This window comes from Lampris incognitus, chromosome 14 (assembly GCF_029633865.1).
Source record: "Lampris incognitus isolate fLamInc1 chromosome 14, fLamInc1.hap2, whole genome shotgun sequence".
Classification (NCBI taxonomy): Eukaryota; Metazoa; Chordata; class Actinopteri; order Lampriformes; family Lampridae; genus Lampris; species Lampris incognitus.
Window position 1 is genome coordinate 38,160,858 of NC_079224.1, and position 13,381 is coordinate 38,174,238.

Sequence of the window (13,381 nt, forward strand, 5' to 3'; positions counted from 1 at the left end):
GGGTTATTTCCATCGGGGGGGGGGGGGAGGCGTGTCGCTCAGAATTACTTAGCGGCCCTTTGTCCTCGCTCGGTGCCCAGCCGCGAGACACTCATGGCGGCTGCACCCGTCAAGCAGCGCTCGGGGCCGGGGGGGCCCCGCGCGCAGCTCCCGCCCTGCTACTACGAGGGATACCTGGAGAAGCGAGGACCCAAGGAAAAGGTAAACTCTGTCGTTTAGCAGATGAGATGTCACGGCGGGGTTGTGTGTGTGTGTGTGTTGTTTCTTCTTCTTCATCCCCGGTAGTTGAGCGGCGCCCGGCGTGAGTGGAGGCGCTGGCAACGTGAAGCCGGCTTATCCCCCTTGTTCCGCGCCGGAGCTGTCAACTTCCTCGCTGTTGGCCGCACGGGCGAGGCGCGAGACCCGAGCCGCCCTTGGCGGGCAATAGCGCGTGCGGATTTGCGATTGGTACCGGACCGATTCTGTACCAAGTGACAAGCGCGTGCTGCAGTCGGTGTCCGCGAGAGTCGAGGCGTGACGGCAGGTCGTCGGCAGAGATAGTCGTTGCTTGCATGGACCAGTTAGGATCTGCAGCCCAACACGTTTGTTTTGTTACGCGTTTCAGCAATTGTCAGAATTCGGGCGTGAACTACTTTGAAAATGAGGCTCGTTCCACAGTGTTTGCTGGGAACCTTCAGCCTGAAACGCCACATCCATTACCGTTTCTAGCACACGTGATAAATGTATATAGGTTGAAGGAAAAAGGGGATAGTATGTCCATAGTATGCAGCACAGCCACATGTTTGCCGGTGACCGAAAAGGAAGGGGGTACACAAAGAATGGGGGGGTACCTACTTTGCTATAACCGTCTTCTCTCACTGGGCAGGCTTTAATCATGCATACGCATGTCATTTGGGAGATTGGCTCAGGTGCAGGTTATTGCAGTGATCCATGGTGCCAGATTGACAACAGCTGAGCCTCACTTCCTATCCATCCCCTGGGACAGGAGACAGGACATGTGGCCAGAAGATGCTATCTATTACACTGGCATGGACTTGTACTCTGCCACATCTCTCTTTAGCTTTACTACTGTGGTTATTTCAGTGTGTGTGTGTCTTTCTGCTCATTTGTTTTGCAGGCATCCAGGCGGCTGTGGACATGTCTGTGCGGGAATGCACTGTATTTCTTCAATAACGCCAAGGACTCAAATGTGAGTTCTGGCAGGGAGCATCACATCACAACACATCACATCACATGGCTGTATTGTGGCATGTTGTAATTACAAATGTGTGTGATGCAGTATGTGGAGAAGTTGGAGCTCGGTGGGTTTGTGTCCCTGAAGGATGACTGTAGCCGAGACAGGAACCTGGAGGCAGCCAGGCTCATTCTGCGTATGAAGGACGGCGAGACCAAACTCACAGTAATTACACTGTTGACACAAATACATGCAGCCACACACACGCACTGACCTATTTGGCATCAATTAAAGAAAAAAATAATTTTCAGGCACCCAACTTGGAATCAAGAGAGTTGTGGAAGGGTTTCCTCTACTCTGTTATAGATGTAAGTGACCTACACGTCTTTGTCACCATGCACACTAACACACCTGTCATACCTGTCGCTCTCCCTACGCTGTCTTTGTCCTCTCATAACTCTGACTTGATGGTCTTGTGAAATCCTGATGTCTGCCCCTGGTCTGCTTGCAGCTGAATGTACCAGCCTGCCTCACGCTGCTGCCAGGCCAGCTGCAGATGCTGAGGGAGGTGGTGGACAAGGAGCGGTCCAGACGGAGAGCACGCACGCCCACCCGGGCCCCTCCCTCGCCTCTCTGTGTGCCCTTAGTAGGGGAGATCCCACCGTGAGTCTCCCTTGTTGTCATGTCTACATAACTTTGAAGGGTGTGCACGGGTGCAGCCAAGGCCGGGATGGTGTGTGTGTGTGTGTGTGGGGGGGGGGGGGGTGTCGTTGGACCTACCCCGAAGGTCCAAAGAGTCCAATTAAAGTGTGGCCAGTGAAATCAAGCAGGGACAAAATAAGTATATAGTCACTACCATATGATGTTTTTACGCCTGAGATGTCCATTATTTGGGGATTCTCACACTAAAGAAGTTTTATTATGGTATGTATGAATGAAGGAATGAATGAATGTCCATCCATCCATCCATTATCCAAACTGCTTATCCTAGTCAGGGTTGGGGGATGCTGGAGCCTATCCCAGCAGTCTATAGGGCGGAAGGCAGGGAGACACTCTGGGCAGATCGCCAGTCCATCTCAAGGCAGACACATTCACACCTAGGGGCAATTTAGTATGGCCGATTCACCTGACCTACATGTCTTTGGACTGTGGGAGGAAACCGGAGCACCCGGAGGAAACCCACGAAGACACGGGGAGGACATGCAAACTCCACACAGAGGATGAGCTGGGACGACCCCCAAGGATGGACTACCCCGGGGTTCGAATCCAGGACCTTCTTGCTGTGAGGCGACCGCACTAACCACTGCACCACCGTGCTGCCTCAAAAGGAATATATTTTTGCAAAATTGGAAAAATTACACAAATTCAATTAGTTGTGTCTTGAGGCAACAGCGCTAACCACTGCGCCATTGTGCTGCCCGAATGAATGAATGGATTTGATAAATTAAAATTCAAAACACATCTCAGTACATGGTATTCAATCCATCAGGATAGCTCAGTAAAGTCACTGGAATTATTCCCATGGCGGTCCTACAGGCAGGCAGGACAAGGAACTGATGTCTATGGCAACACACAGTAGAAAGGAAAACAAATCATACAAGAGTAAAGGTGCACATGTAAAATCAACAAAATCTGAAATTATACTAAGGTCAAAGGCTGGCTTGCATAAGGTATCCTGTGCTCGGAATAAAAAAGACCACCTTTCTGACCCCCCCCCCCCCCCTCCCATTTAATAGGCTGACTACAGCCCTTGTGTGTCACTATATTGGCATCAGTGTGTGTGTGTGTGTGTGTGTGTTTAAAAGAATTGTATCACTAGTGTGTGTGTTCATGTGTATGCAGGTGTTTCCGACCGGTGTCTCGCACAGAGGCGGAGGTCCTGTTAGACAGACACCCGGACTGTGGCAACATGCTGCTCCGTCCGGGCAGAGATGGCTGTTCCCTGGCCGTCACCACCCGACAGGACCTCAACGGGTAACGCCTGTAGATATGACGGTGTGACACCCTGAATTCTGCATACTGCACAGGACCTTACATGCTGGCTTTTGGTTTTTTTTTGTCTTTCTTGTGCTCTTTCTGTCTCACTTTTAGGTCAGTTTTTAGACACTACCGTGTGACTCAAAGGGAGCAGGGTGGCTACATCATTGATGTGGAAAATCCAGTAAGTACATCCGTATGTCTGTGAAGATTCATCTCAGTCATCCATGTAGTACGGTATTACAAAAGAAAAGTTGCACACACACACACACACACACACACAACCAGATGGTTGTCGTGGGTTTGAAAATGTTTTGCTGCTCATTTCTGAGTGGATGTCCTCAACTCGCCTCTTTGATCAGAGGACCGTCGTCTTTACGGAAATGAAAGCCAAGGTTTCCCCTCCATACAGCTGAATTGAAGAAGTCAATCAGACGATTAGCAAAACATTTTCAAACCCACGACAACTGTCTGGTTGTGTGCATTTATCTTTTTTTTTTACGCCGGTAATGCTTGCAGAGAGAATTTGAATATTTAACAGCCTTTGTCAGCTGTTAAGTCTGTTGAGTCTGGTGCCACGGTGCCATCTCAGGTCGTCCTCTGTGTGGAGTTTGCATGTTCGCCCCGCGTCTGCGGTGGGTTTCCTGCAGGTGCTCCGGTTTCCTCCCACCATAAAAAAAAAAGACATGCATGTTAGGGTCTGTGCCCCTGAGCAAAGCATGGCAAGACGAACTGGAGTTGGTCCCGGAGCGCTGCACAGCGGCTGCCTGCTGCTTCTAGCTACACAGCTAATGCCCCTCATCTAATGGCCCTTTTCCATTGCATGGTGCCGGCTCGACTCAACTCAACTCTACTCGCTGTTTTGGGTTTTCCATTGGACGAAAGTTTGGGATAGTAGCTGGTACCAGGTACTTTTTTGGTACCACCTCCATCGAGGTTCCAAGTGAGCTGAGCCGATACTAAAAGGTGACACGAAAATACCATTATAAATAAATAAATAAATAAAATATGAATATACTAAATATATGTATACTTATTTACTAAATATAAATAAAATCTTTTAAAAAAAAAAACTAGTCAACACGCCCACAAATGACCAGCGGGGCTTCGCCGTGAGGGGATACCATCTGCAGTGGAAAACGAAATCCCAAAAAGTAAAGCGAGTAGAGTCGAGTTGAGCCAGTACCATGCAAGTGGAAAAGGGACACAAGTGACCTCTTCGGTCTCGACTGACTGCAGGTATCCCCACCCTTATAAACAATACAGTGGCATAACAACTGAAACCAACAATCAATTTCTTAATATGCAAATTACCATGACCATTAACTAGAGTTTCAATGGCCATGTGTACTACTCACAGAAGATTGAGGAATAGTTGCAACCACAGCACTGTAAGATGGTGACAGATGTACTTTTAGCCCCCCCCCCCCCGGTTCAGGTATGGTCGTTCCCTCTTCACATAGATGGCCTCTTTGACTCCCCGTTCAAACCAGCGTTCCTCCCTATAAAGAATGTGCTGTGGATCTGTCACCGTCTTACAATGCTATGATTGCAGCTATTCCCCAATCCTCTGTGAATAGTACACATGGCCATTATAACTAATGGTCAAGGCAATTTGCATATGAAACTGGTCGTTGAATGGTCGTTATGCAACTGTGCTGTTTTTAAAGGTGGGAATACCTGCAGTCAGCTGAGACTGATGAAGTCACTTAGATGAGTGATTAAACCTTTCTCCCACTAAACGTTGTGACCAGATGAACTGATTCAACTTTTAGGGATTTCCTTATCTGGATTACTGAGTATGCAAGACACTAAGATTGCTTTGTTTTTAGGACAGACACTTATCTTACGTCAGGGTTCCACATGAAAATGAGCTGAACTGGAATGATTTGACAACAACAGCAGTATAAATTTGGAGTCTGAGTGACAGCGTGTTACATCTAATACATAAGTATGTGTGTTGGTCTGCAGATTCCCTGTGCTACACTTCACGAGGTCATAGATGCCCTGGTAGAGAAGACCGCAGGGACACTACAGCCTTTTCTACTGGAGGAGCCCTATGAGGAGAATATTAGTAAGGCCTGCACACTGCACAAACACACACAAGCTAGTGAGTTTAACTGTGGTTTTTGTCACTATCCCAGGTTGTTTCTTTTCTGAATATGACCGAATATACACTGTGAGTACGTTTATATATGCACGCAACAACCCAATCAGGCTCATCTTTATAAATAAGAAAATAGTCCAACTGAAGTGATTTACGGGAGAAAACATTCAGTTTTACATGCAATGGAGCACAGTCTGAGTAACAATGATAAAAGATTTATTTGGCTGTCATATTAATTTCGTGTCAGAATGAGGACAGATTGAGGCTCACCCCAAAAATGCTGAGAATTCTTTTTGTGTTTATTTGACTCATTCCTCACCGTAAGCAATAATTTTGCCAATGCCAGGTGTAAAAAGCTTAAAGATACATCTTACGAGATTTCAAACATTAATATAGCACCAAACAGCTATTTTCTATGTAAAGAGATGGTGGACTAATGGCGTCCTGAGCAGACAATGAACTCAAACTCCCTGTGTGTGTGTTGTAATTCCAAGTTTCACTGTTTGTTTTGGAAACTGGTCTGGCTACGCTTGCATGTTGGTGCTCGTGAGGTAGCTAGTGTTATCAGGATGGCTAAGCAGCTAATAAATGCATTACATGGATTCAGGTCACTTGGCAGATCAAAGAAATAACTCCTCACCTCGCTGAATACGTTACTAATGTGAACTGTAAAACTCAACTGAACTGAATGAAATCATCATCATCGGTGGTCACTCGAAGCGAGGATGACTGTCCCTTTCAATTGGGTTGTCCACGTGTGGGTCTTCAGATGGCTGTAGGGGCCATTGCACGATCCACATACTTCAGTGCAGTGTGGACAGGGGAAAGTGGTGGTGGTGGTTGAGCCTTTTTATCTCTCTCCTTGCGGTGCTGTTGCTTTTTCTCTGCAGCATAGTGGAGTATCCATTTCATGACATGGAGCTCCTTCCTACACGGATTTCTTCCAGGAGCGCCTATCGAGTGCAATGTGTTCCCAATTGCTTGATGTGATGTTGAATTTCTTCAGACTGGTCTTGATGTTGTCCTTGAAATGTTTCTTTTGCCTGCCAGGAGCTTGCTGACCTTCCTTCAGTTGGGAGTACAAGATCTGTTGGGGGAGACGTGTGTTGGACATGTGGATGACATTGCCTGTCCATCGGGGTTGGTGCTGCATTATTGTGGTGGTGATGCGAGTAATTTTGGCTTTTTCCAGAATGCTAATGTTGGTCCGTATGTCCTTCCAGCTGATCCTCAAGATCTTTCAGCAGGATCTTTGGTGGTATTGTTCCAGGGCTCCTTCCATTGGGCGTTAATGGACTTGTCCTTCAGCAGCTCTTGCCCATCCTTTAAGCGCAGGGGGTTTAAGACGTGGTTGCTTGGACCATAGACGGCCTTAGTAGCACTGAAAAAACCACTGGTGTCACTCAAGTCTGCCGGTTGCTGGATCTCCAGAGCCTTTTCTGTCCACCAAGAGTTCTTAAGCTCCCTCACCCATCTCTGGACATTCGCCTTGGCTCTGGAGTGAGCCACTCTTTTAGCCTTGCAGGTTACATAATTTTGCCAGGCACAAAAGGCTTCCCCTTTCTTGGAGATGAGCTGTTCTATCTCTGTGTCATTCTCATCAAACCAGTCCCGGTGTTTTCTGGACTTGTCCCCAAGGATGGCTTTGCAGATGTCGAGGATGGTGAACCTGAGCAGGTTCCAGTGCTTCTTGGTGTCATCAGGATATTCTTGTTGGAGGGTTTCCCAAAGAGAGGAAAGTCGCTGCTGGGTGGCAGTTTCGTTCAGGCTTTCAAGGTTCAGGCTTGGTTGGATCTGCTTCTTTTGAACCCTCCTCTTCCTCTTGAGATTGATGGACATTGTGGAGCAGATGACGCAATGATCTGCCCAGTAGTCATCTGCATTGATCATGGCCCTCGTGATGTTGATGTCACGGCGGTCCCTGTTTCGTACAATGATGGAGTTAAAGAGATGCCACTGTTTGGAGCGGGCGTCTCTCCAAGATGCCTTAAATTTGCTTTTCTTGCAAAACAGTGTTAGTGATGGTGAGGTCATACTGAGCACATTTGCTAAGAAGCAGAACTCCATTGGAGTTGATGTTCCTCATGCCTTCCTTTCCTATAGTGCCCTTCCAGAGGTGTTGTTCCCAGCTGACCCTGGCGTTGAAGTCTCCAAGGAGAATAATCTTATCTACTTGGGGATTCTTGACAGTATCTAGTCTAAGCAGGTGTAGAAAGTCTCTTTTACTTCCTCTTCAGAGTCAAAAGTAGGGGCCTAGGTACTCAACAGCTGTTGTCGTCTGGTTGTAGGCAAGCACCAGAAGGATGGTCACGAGACACTTGGTGATCCCCACAAGAAGTTCAGACAGGTGGCTGATGATCTGGTTCCAGATGGCAAATCCAGCACCATGGATCTAGGGCTCGTCAGCAGCTTTTCCTTTCTATAAGAAAGTGTAGCCACCCTTCTCCTCCTTAAGTTGTCCTTCGTCTGCCTGTCGGGTTTCAGAAACGGCAGCTATATCAATCCGGCATCTCTTCAGTTCTGTAGCAATGAGCGTGGTTCTCCTGTCCGGTCTGTCACTGGTTGCCCTATCCATCAGTGCGCTCACATTCCAGATGCCAACGTTCATGTTTCTGTGTTTCTGACCGCATGTGGTGATCCCTCACAGTAATTCAGTAAGGAGATTTGAGGCAGGCTATTTTTAGGGCACCTTTTCTAGCCCCTTCCCCAGGTGGGGTGAGCGGAGTAGATCCTAAAGATGGCTGCTCAGTCATGGGTGCAGCTACTGAAGGGCTATTACTACCCCATTCCAAAAGCCCAGCAACTGAATCTAGCACCCACCACCTGATGTGCCGGCTCATGACTAGGGGCTTCCAGATCTCACAATCCTGCCCCTGTCGCCACTTGACAGTTACCATAGGACTTAATCCAGGATGTTAGGGTGGATTCCCTTTATGGAGGACACCTGTGCATGACTTTGTTTAATGTGGGGAGACTGGCGGTACAGATGGCCACCACACAATCCTTGACAGATCTGGGTCAGGATCCAGTGGTATGGAGTCCAAGACGACTGGGGACCCATATCTGCTGCAGCCTTCATCTGCCTTCCCAGCCGTTGTGATGCTTCCCTAACGTCAGCCATCATCCTCCGCCTGTTCCACCATTGAGGTCTTGGTTGGATTGCTCTTTGTCAGGGACCTCCCCCTTGACCTTACCGCCATGCGTGACCCTACCAGGAGCATAGCTCCAGACTGCGTTGCTCTCGAGATCTTGGGAGCACGCAAACTTCTCTACCATGACAAGGTGACAATCCATGGAGAAAACCGAATGAAATGATAGTCAAGAACGTGAAGAGGTGGGAGAGGTTTGTTTTGATTTCTGTCTGAGATGCTGGTGCTGAATATCATTTAAATATAGCACCTTTGATAAATCACCCTCCTGCTTTCAATCTGAGTTTCTGAGGCACTTGCCACCATCTGACGAGCAGCAGTAGTCAGAAAGACGGCACTTCTGTCCAACCTGAGATTTTGACGTCCGTCCGGTTCAACGCAGTAGCGCGATTAAAGGTGTTTATATGTCCAAATAGCCTTTAAAGCTGCTAAAAGCAATTTAGGATTTTTGTTGATTTTGTGCGCCCCCTGTTGACAACAGCAGAAGTGTTTTGCAGACGAACGACTTCATTTCGCATAAGTGTTACCTTTTGTCACAAAGATCCACAATCAGTCTCTGGTAGCAGTGTATTTGTTTTGAGGAGAGGAGTGGGAGATATGGTTGTTTGCAAGATATACAGCAATGATGTCATGTCTCTCTAATGGGGCTGTGTATCCCGTCTGTGTGCTGTATAATAGTTTAGTCAGCTTTCAAGAGTGAATCTGACTCGCAGACATGAATTTGTAATCACTACGTAGCAGTATCTAACCTTCTCACTGATGGTCTCATTTGATTATGCCGATCATACAGAGGCATCCAAATTAAACTGAGACTGAAAAACAAATCGATGAAAAACTCCTCACTGCAGTTTTGAATAACCACACTAACAACAGATTTAGGTTCGGTTTCCCAGGCACAGATTAAACCTAGTCCTGGATTAAACTGAATCTTGAATGGAGATTCTCGATACAAAGGTCAGTTTGGTCCAGGGCTAAGTTAAATCTGTGTTCAGGAAACCGAACCGTGACGTCTTATTCAGAGCATTACCTTAATCAGGATACTATCTGAATTTCAGTGTGCATGTCAACGTAGTGTTTGTGTCTGTCTTCATCAGCATACGTTTCCTCCAACGACGAAAATGGAGAACGAATCCTCCACACTGCCCCTTCAAGCCCCCTGCCGAAGGCCCCTGCCCTTCCCCCAAAACAAGGTAACCCCACTTTAGTTGGACACCTCCCCACACATACATGCACACTATGGGGCCCTATGAAATAAATGGACTGAATCTTCGAGTGGAGACATAAAAACGGACATCAGATAGGAACATGGATGTGTGCAGAGTTGGGGGGGTTGGGGGAGATTATTACAAAATTTGTGATCATAGATAGAATTTAAAGTAATTTGTCCTTCGCCCATCAGTCACTCTCCCTTGCAGAAACCCTGTGGCGCTTCGGTGTCTTTGCATATGAGTGTGCACACGGGTCACACACGGGTCAGTACACACATGTGGGTTTGTTCTATGGGGGTAGAGGGGGGAAAGAGTGAAAACGGCCCGCGTCGCAGAAGGTGACAAAGAACTAAGAAACCTGGCTATTTTGCTTTTGTTCTTATGGTTGTAGTTGATTACACATACTTCTTTACAGTAAAAAGACATGAACTTGAATGAACAATAATAAAACCAAGACAACCGAAAACAGGCAAAAAAAAAAAAAATCAAATGTAAACAGTGAAAAAATAAAATGGCTTTCAAAGGGCCCCAACTGAAGCTGATATCATATCAATATTGTGATATGAGACAATTTTGTCTGGGGTTTTAGTTATTGTAATATCATGATATAACTTCAGTGTTGTCATTTCCTGTTTTAAAGGCTGCAATACAGTAAAATGACAAGATGTCTCCACCTGCTTTGGCGTCACATCCAAATTACTAATGGTCATTCCTCAGAACCTTCTTGTGTGTAAATATCTTATGAAAGCACCGGTAGTCATCCCTAGAATACCGGCACATTCTCGATACTGTGGTGTTCGATCAAAGATATCCCAGCCCAACCCTAGTCTCAACACACACACACACACACACACCATGTCACCCTATACTTGTGGGGGACCCCTTAACCCTAACCTTAACTATCATAAAAATACATATCTAACCTTAACCTTTACCCCAACCTTAACCTAATCTTAATTCTAACCTTAACCCTTAAACCAAGTTCTAACCCTAAAGTAGACCCTTTTCCTCATGGCAACCCCAAAAATGTCCTCACAAGGTAGGTGGTTTCAGGTTTTTCTATCCTAATTGGGACCAAATGTCCCCATCAGGATAGAAAAACCTGGTACACACACACACATCCATACTAACCACCGTTTGGCCCTGGTGCAGATCGTTGGTCCAGTAAACCTATGTCCAGGTCCCCCGTTCCCGACCGCCGTATCCTGACGTCACCGGTGCCGTCGTCACCCACCAACCCGATGAGACGACTCATCCTGTCCCCTTCACCCCTCACACAGAGTGAGTGGCAGCTCTCCCGACCTGTCCCCATTTCAGTCACTTGTAACATCCATGCACACACATACATATCGTTAGTTCTGCTTATGTTCTAAGTGTCTGATTCATTGCTTTAGCAGCTTTCAGCGAGGAACTCAAAATGAAGCTGGAAAAGAGACGAGCCAGTCAGGAGTGACGTACTCCAGCAGCACAAACCAAGATGGAACAACTTCCGGTCCCGGATCTGGGGGAAGAAGAAGAAGAAGAAAAAAGAAAAAAAAACTTGGTGCCAAACTACCAAAATCTGCAGCTATATACACATCCGGTGCCTTCTAGTTGGAATGCAAACGCACACAAATCCCAACCCCTTTGGTCACGGGGAGCTCTGGGATGGCCAGGGTTTTGTTCTTTTGGATTTGATTGTGTACAACTTGTTGGCATGTCATCTCTGATGGCGCTGGACCAGGAGACATGCATACCTGTACATTACTTGGCTCATCCCGAGCAGAATTGGCTGGTGAACACGGGATTTGCCTTCATACAGCACCCTCACAAAAAGCTACCTGATACTAAAAATCGAGCCTCATCCAGCAATGTGAAAACTGTCACAGACATTCTCTGAGGGAAGATGTTCCCTTTTTTTTCATTTTTTTTTTCAGTCGGAGTTGCGTGGATTCTTGAACCGATGTGACTGAAATCTTACCTGAGAAGCACAGACAAATTATAGACCAACAACTGAGCCTTTTCTGTCTGAGCCGTGTCAGTCAACCCAGCTGCTAGGGTCACATTTGACGGAAGGGGGAAGGGGGGGGGGAGCCGAACACGAAGCTGCAAAACCAACTCTGGAGAAACGAACCAGGATCCGAGATATGAGAAACAGAAGTCAGACACGTTCGTTTCCGCCCACAAACACTACCAATTCCCCTAATTATAATGTGCATGCTTTACAATCTGGGGGGGGGGGGGGTTAGCTGGCCAGAAACCGAGACTTGCACACTTTCTGGCTCTAGAGATCCAGGTTGGTCTGGGTGTTTCTCAAATCTCATCCCTGATAGTTTTGCATCCGTTGCTGTAATGGTGGAGCAGTGATGCTAGGACTCAACTTAAAACTTTACTGTATTGTTGGTGGCGATGTATTCAAAGTGATTTTCTTATTTCCGGTTACTGTGTGTATGTGCCACTGTATGGTGCTATAACCCACCTGTGTTATAACTCCTTTTGAAGCTAGAAGTGGTGTTCTGGTCTGTTAAAGAGTTCAGTGTCGTTCCAGTCCGGGGGGGGGGGTGGGGGGTGGTTAAGGGTTACGTTAATCTGCTGTATTTATGCAACAGTGCCCTCTAGTGGATGGGATGCAAACCAACTGAAGGTTCTATGGGCCTGCTATCAACATGCAAGCTGTTGGTACGCAATACTTTTGTTCATGTGTAACTCAAATCTGATATTTCACATTGCGAACGTGGGGAATCATCACATCTGTTTCACGTGGGATTATAAATAAGCATTTAGAAATACCCATGGCAATCCAAACACTTGAGGAAACTAGCCTACCTGGTTTGTACACATTTTACAACGTGCCCTACGCCCTGCCTTACATATACAAATGACATATTACTGAGATGTGAGGAAATGAAAACTACAAGAAAGATAGCCCATCATAAGGAAACTGATGATGTATTCTGTCGTTCCTTTGGCATGACCAGTGTGTGAAGATGATTGTGAAATAGCTACGCACCGGATGTCATTTGAGATTGAACGGCTCCTAAGTGTCTCCTTAATCCGACCTTTCACTTGTATATTTATATGTGTAACTTATTCGTCGAGTCTGTCCGTCTCTACTCTCCAACAATAGTGTTCTTTGCAGGTCTCTAGAGCATTAAATTGTTTTTGCATGAAGACTATTTTATGGCTTTGTGGATTTTAATACTCTGCCTAGATTAACTGCATCTGTCTCTTAACACATCTTTCGTCTTTTTCAGTTTGCAGACTTTTTGGCTCTGTTGCCACGGATGAGCCTCAACAAAGATTGTGGTCTGGCAAAGCAAAGGATGAGGAAATTGGACATGTCAAGAATGAATCAATTGTATGGTGCAATCACTGAACAGAGATTTTGCTGTAGAGTTTTGTGCATTCTGTCCTGCTTAGCCGGTGACCTCACAGCTGAGTCTTTTGTTAGTAATGTTTATTCACAGTTGGCAAAGAGAGATAGCCTGTATTATCAATGCAAAGAGGAGTTTTCGAGATAGCGTAAGTTACTCTTTAACATTTTGCCCATGAGAGCGGTTTAATTTCAGCAGTTCCTTTCGGCGACTCTGAATTCATCTAAGGTGTGGAAGGTCCAGTCCGTAGTCCTCCATGGCCTTCATGTAAACCCAGCCCTTTTGCAGGCTACACTCAGGTGTATGTAAGTGAATAATCTGACAACATGCAAAACATTTCACCGCTATTATCTATAAATTTATAATGTATAATGACGTTTACATTTTTTATTCATTTGACAGTTGCTTTAATC

General features: G+C 46.4%; 1 protein-coding gene across 1 annotated transcript; it reads left to right on the forward strand.

The window, feature by feature from the left end:
* The first annotated feature begins 93 nt into the window (after nucleotides 1-93).
* Nucleotides 94-11,148, forward strand: stap2a (signal transducing adaptor family member 2a). The gene is made up of 11 exons (XM_056293703.1): nucleotides 94-201; nucleotides 1,118-1,189; nucleotides 1,280-1,399; nucleotides 1,486-1,542; nucleotides 1,686-1,837; nucleotides 3,017-3,148; nucleotides 3,266-3,335; nucleotides 5,123-5,225; nucleotides 9,502-9,597; nucleotides 10,759-10,896; nucleotides 11,013-11,148. The coding sequence occupies exons 1-11, from the start codon at nucleotides 94-96 to the stop codon at nucleotides 11,066-11,068; spliced, it is 1,104 nt and encodes a 367-aa protein (XP_056149678.1). The 3' UTR covers nucleotides 11,069-11,148.
* Nucleotides 11,149-13,381: the final 2,233 nt, after the last annotated feature.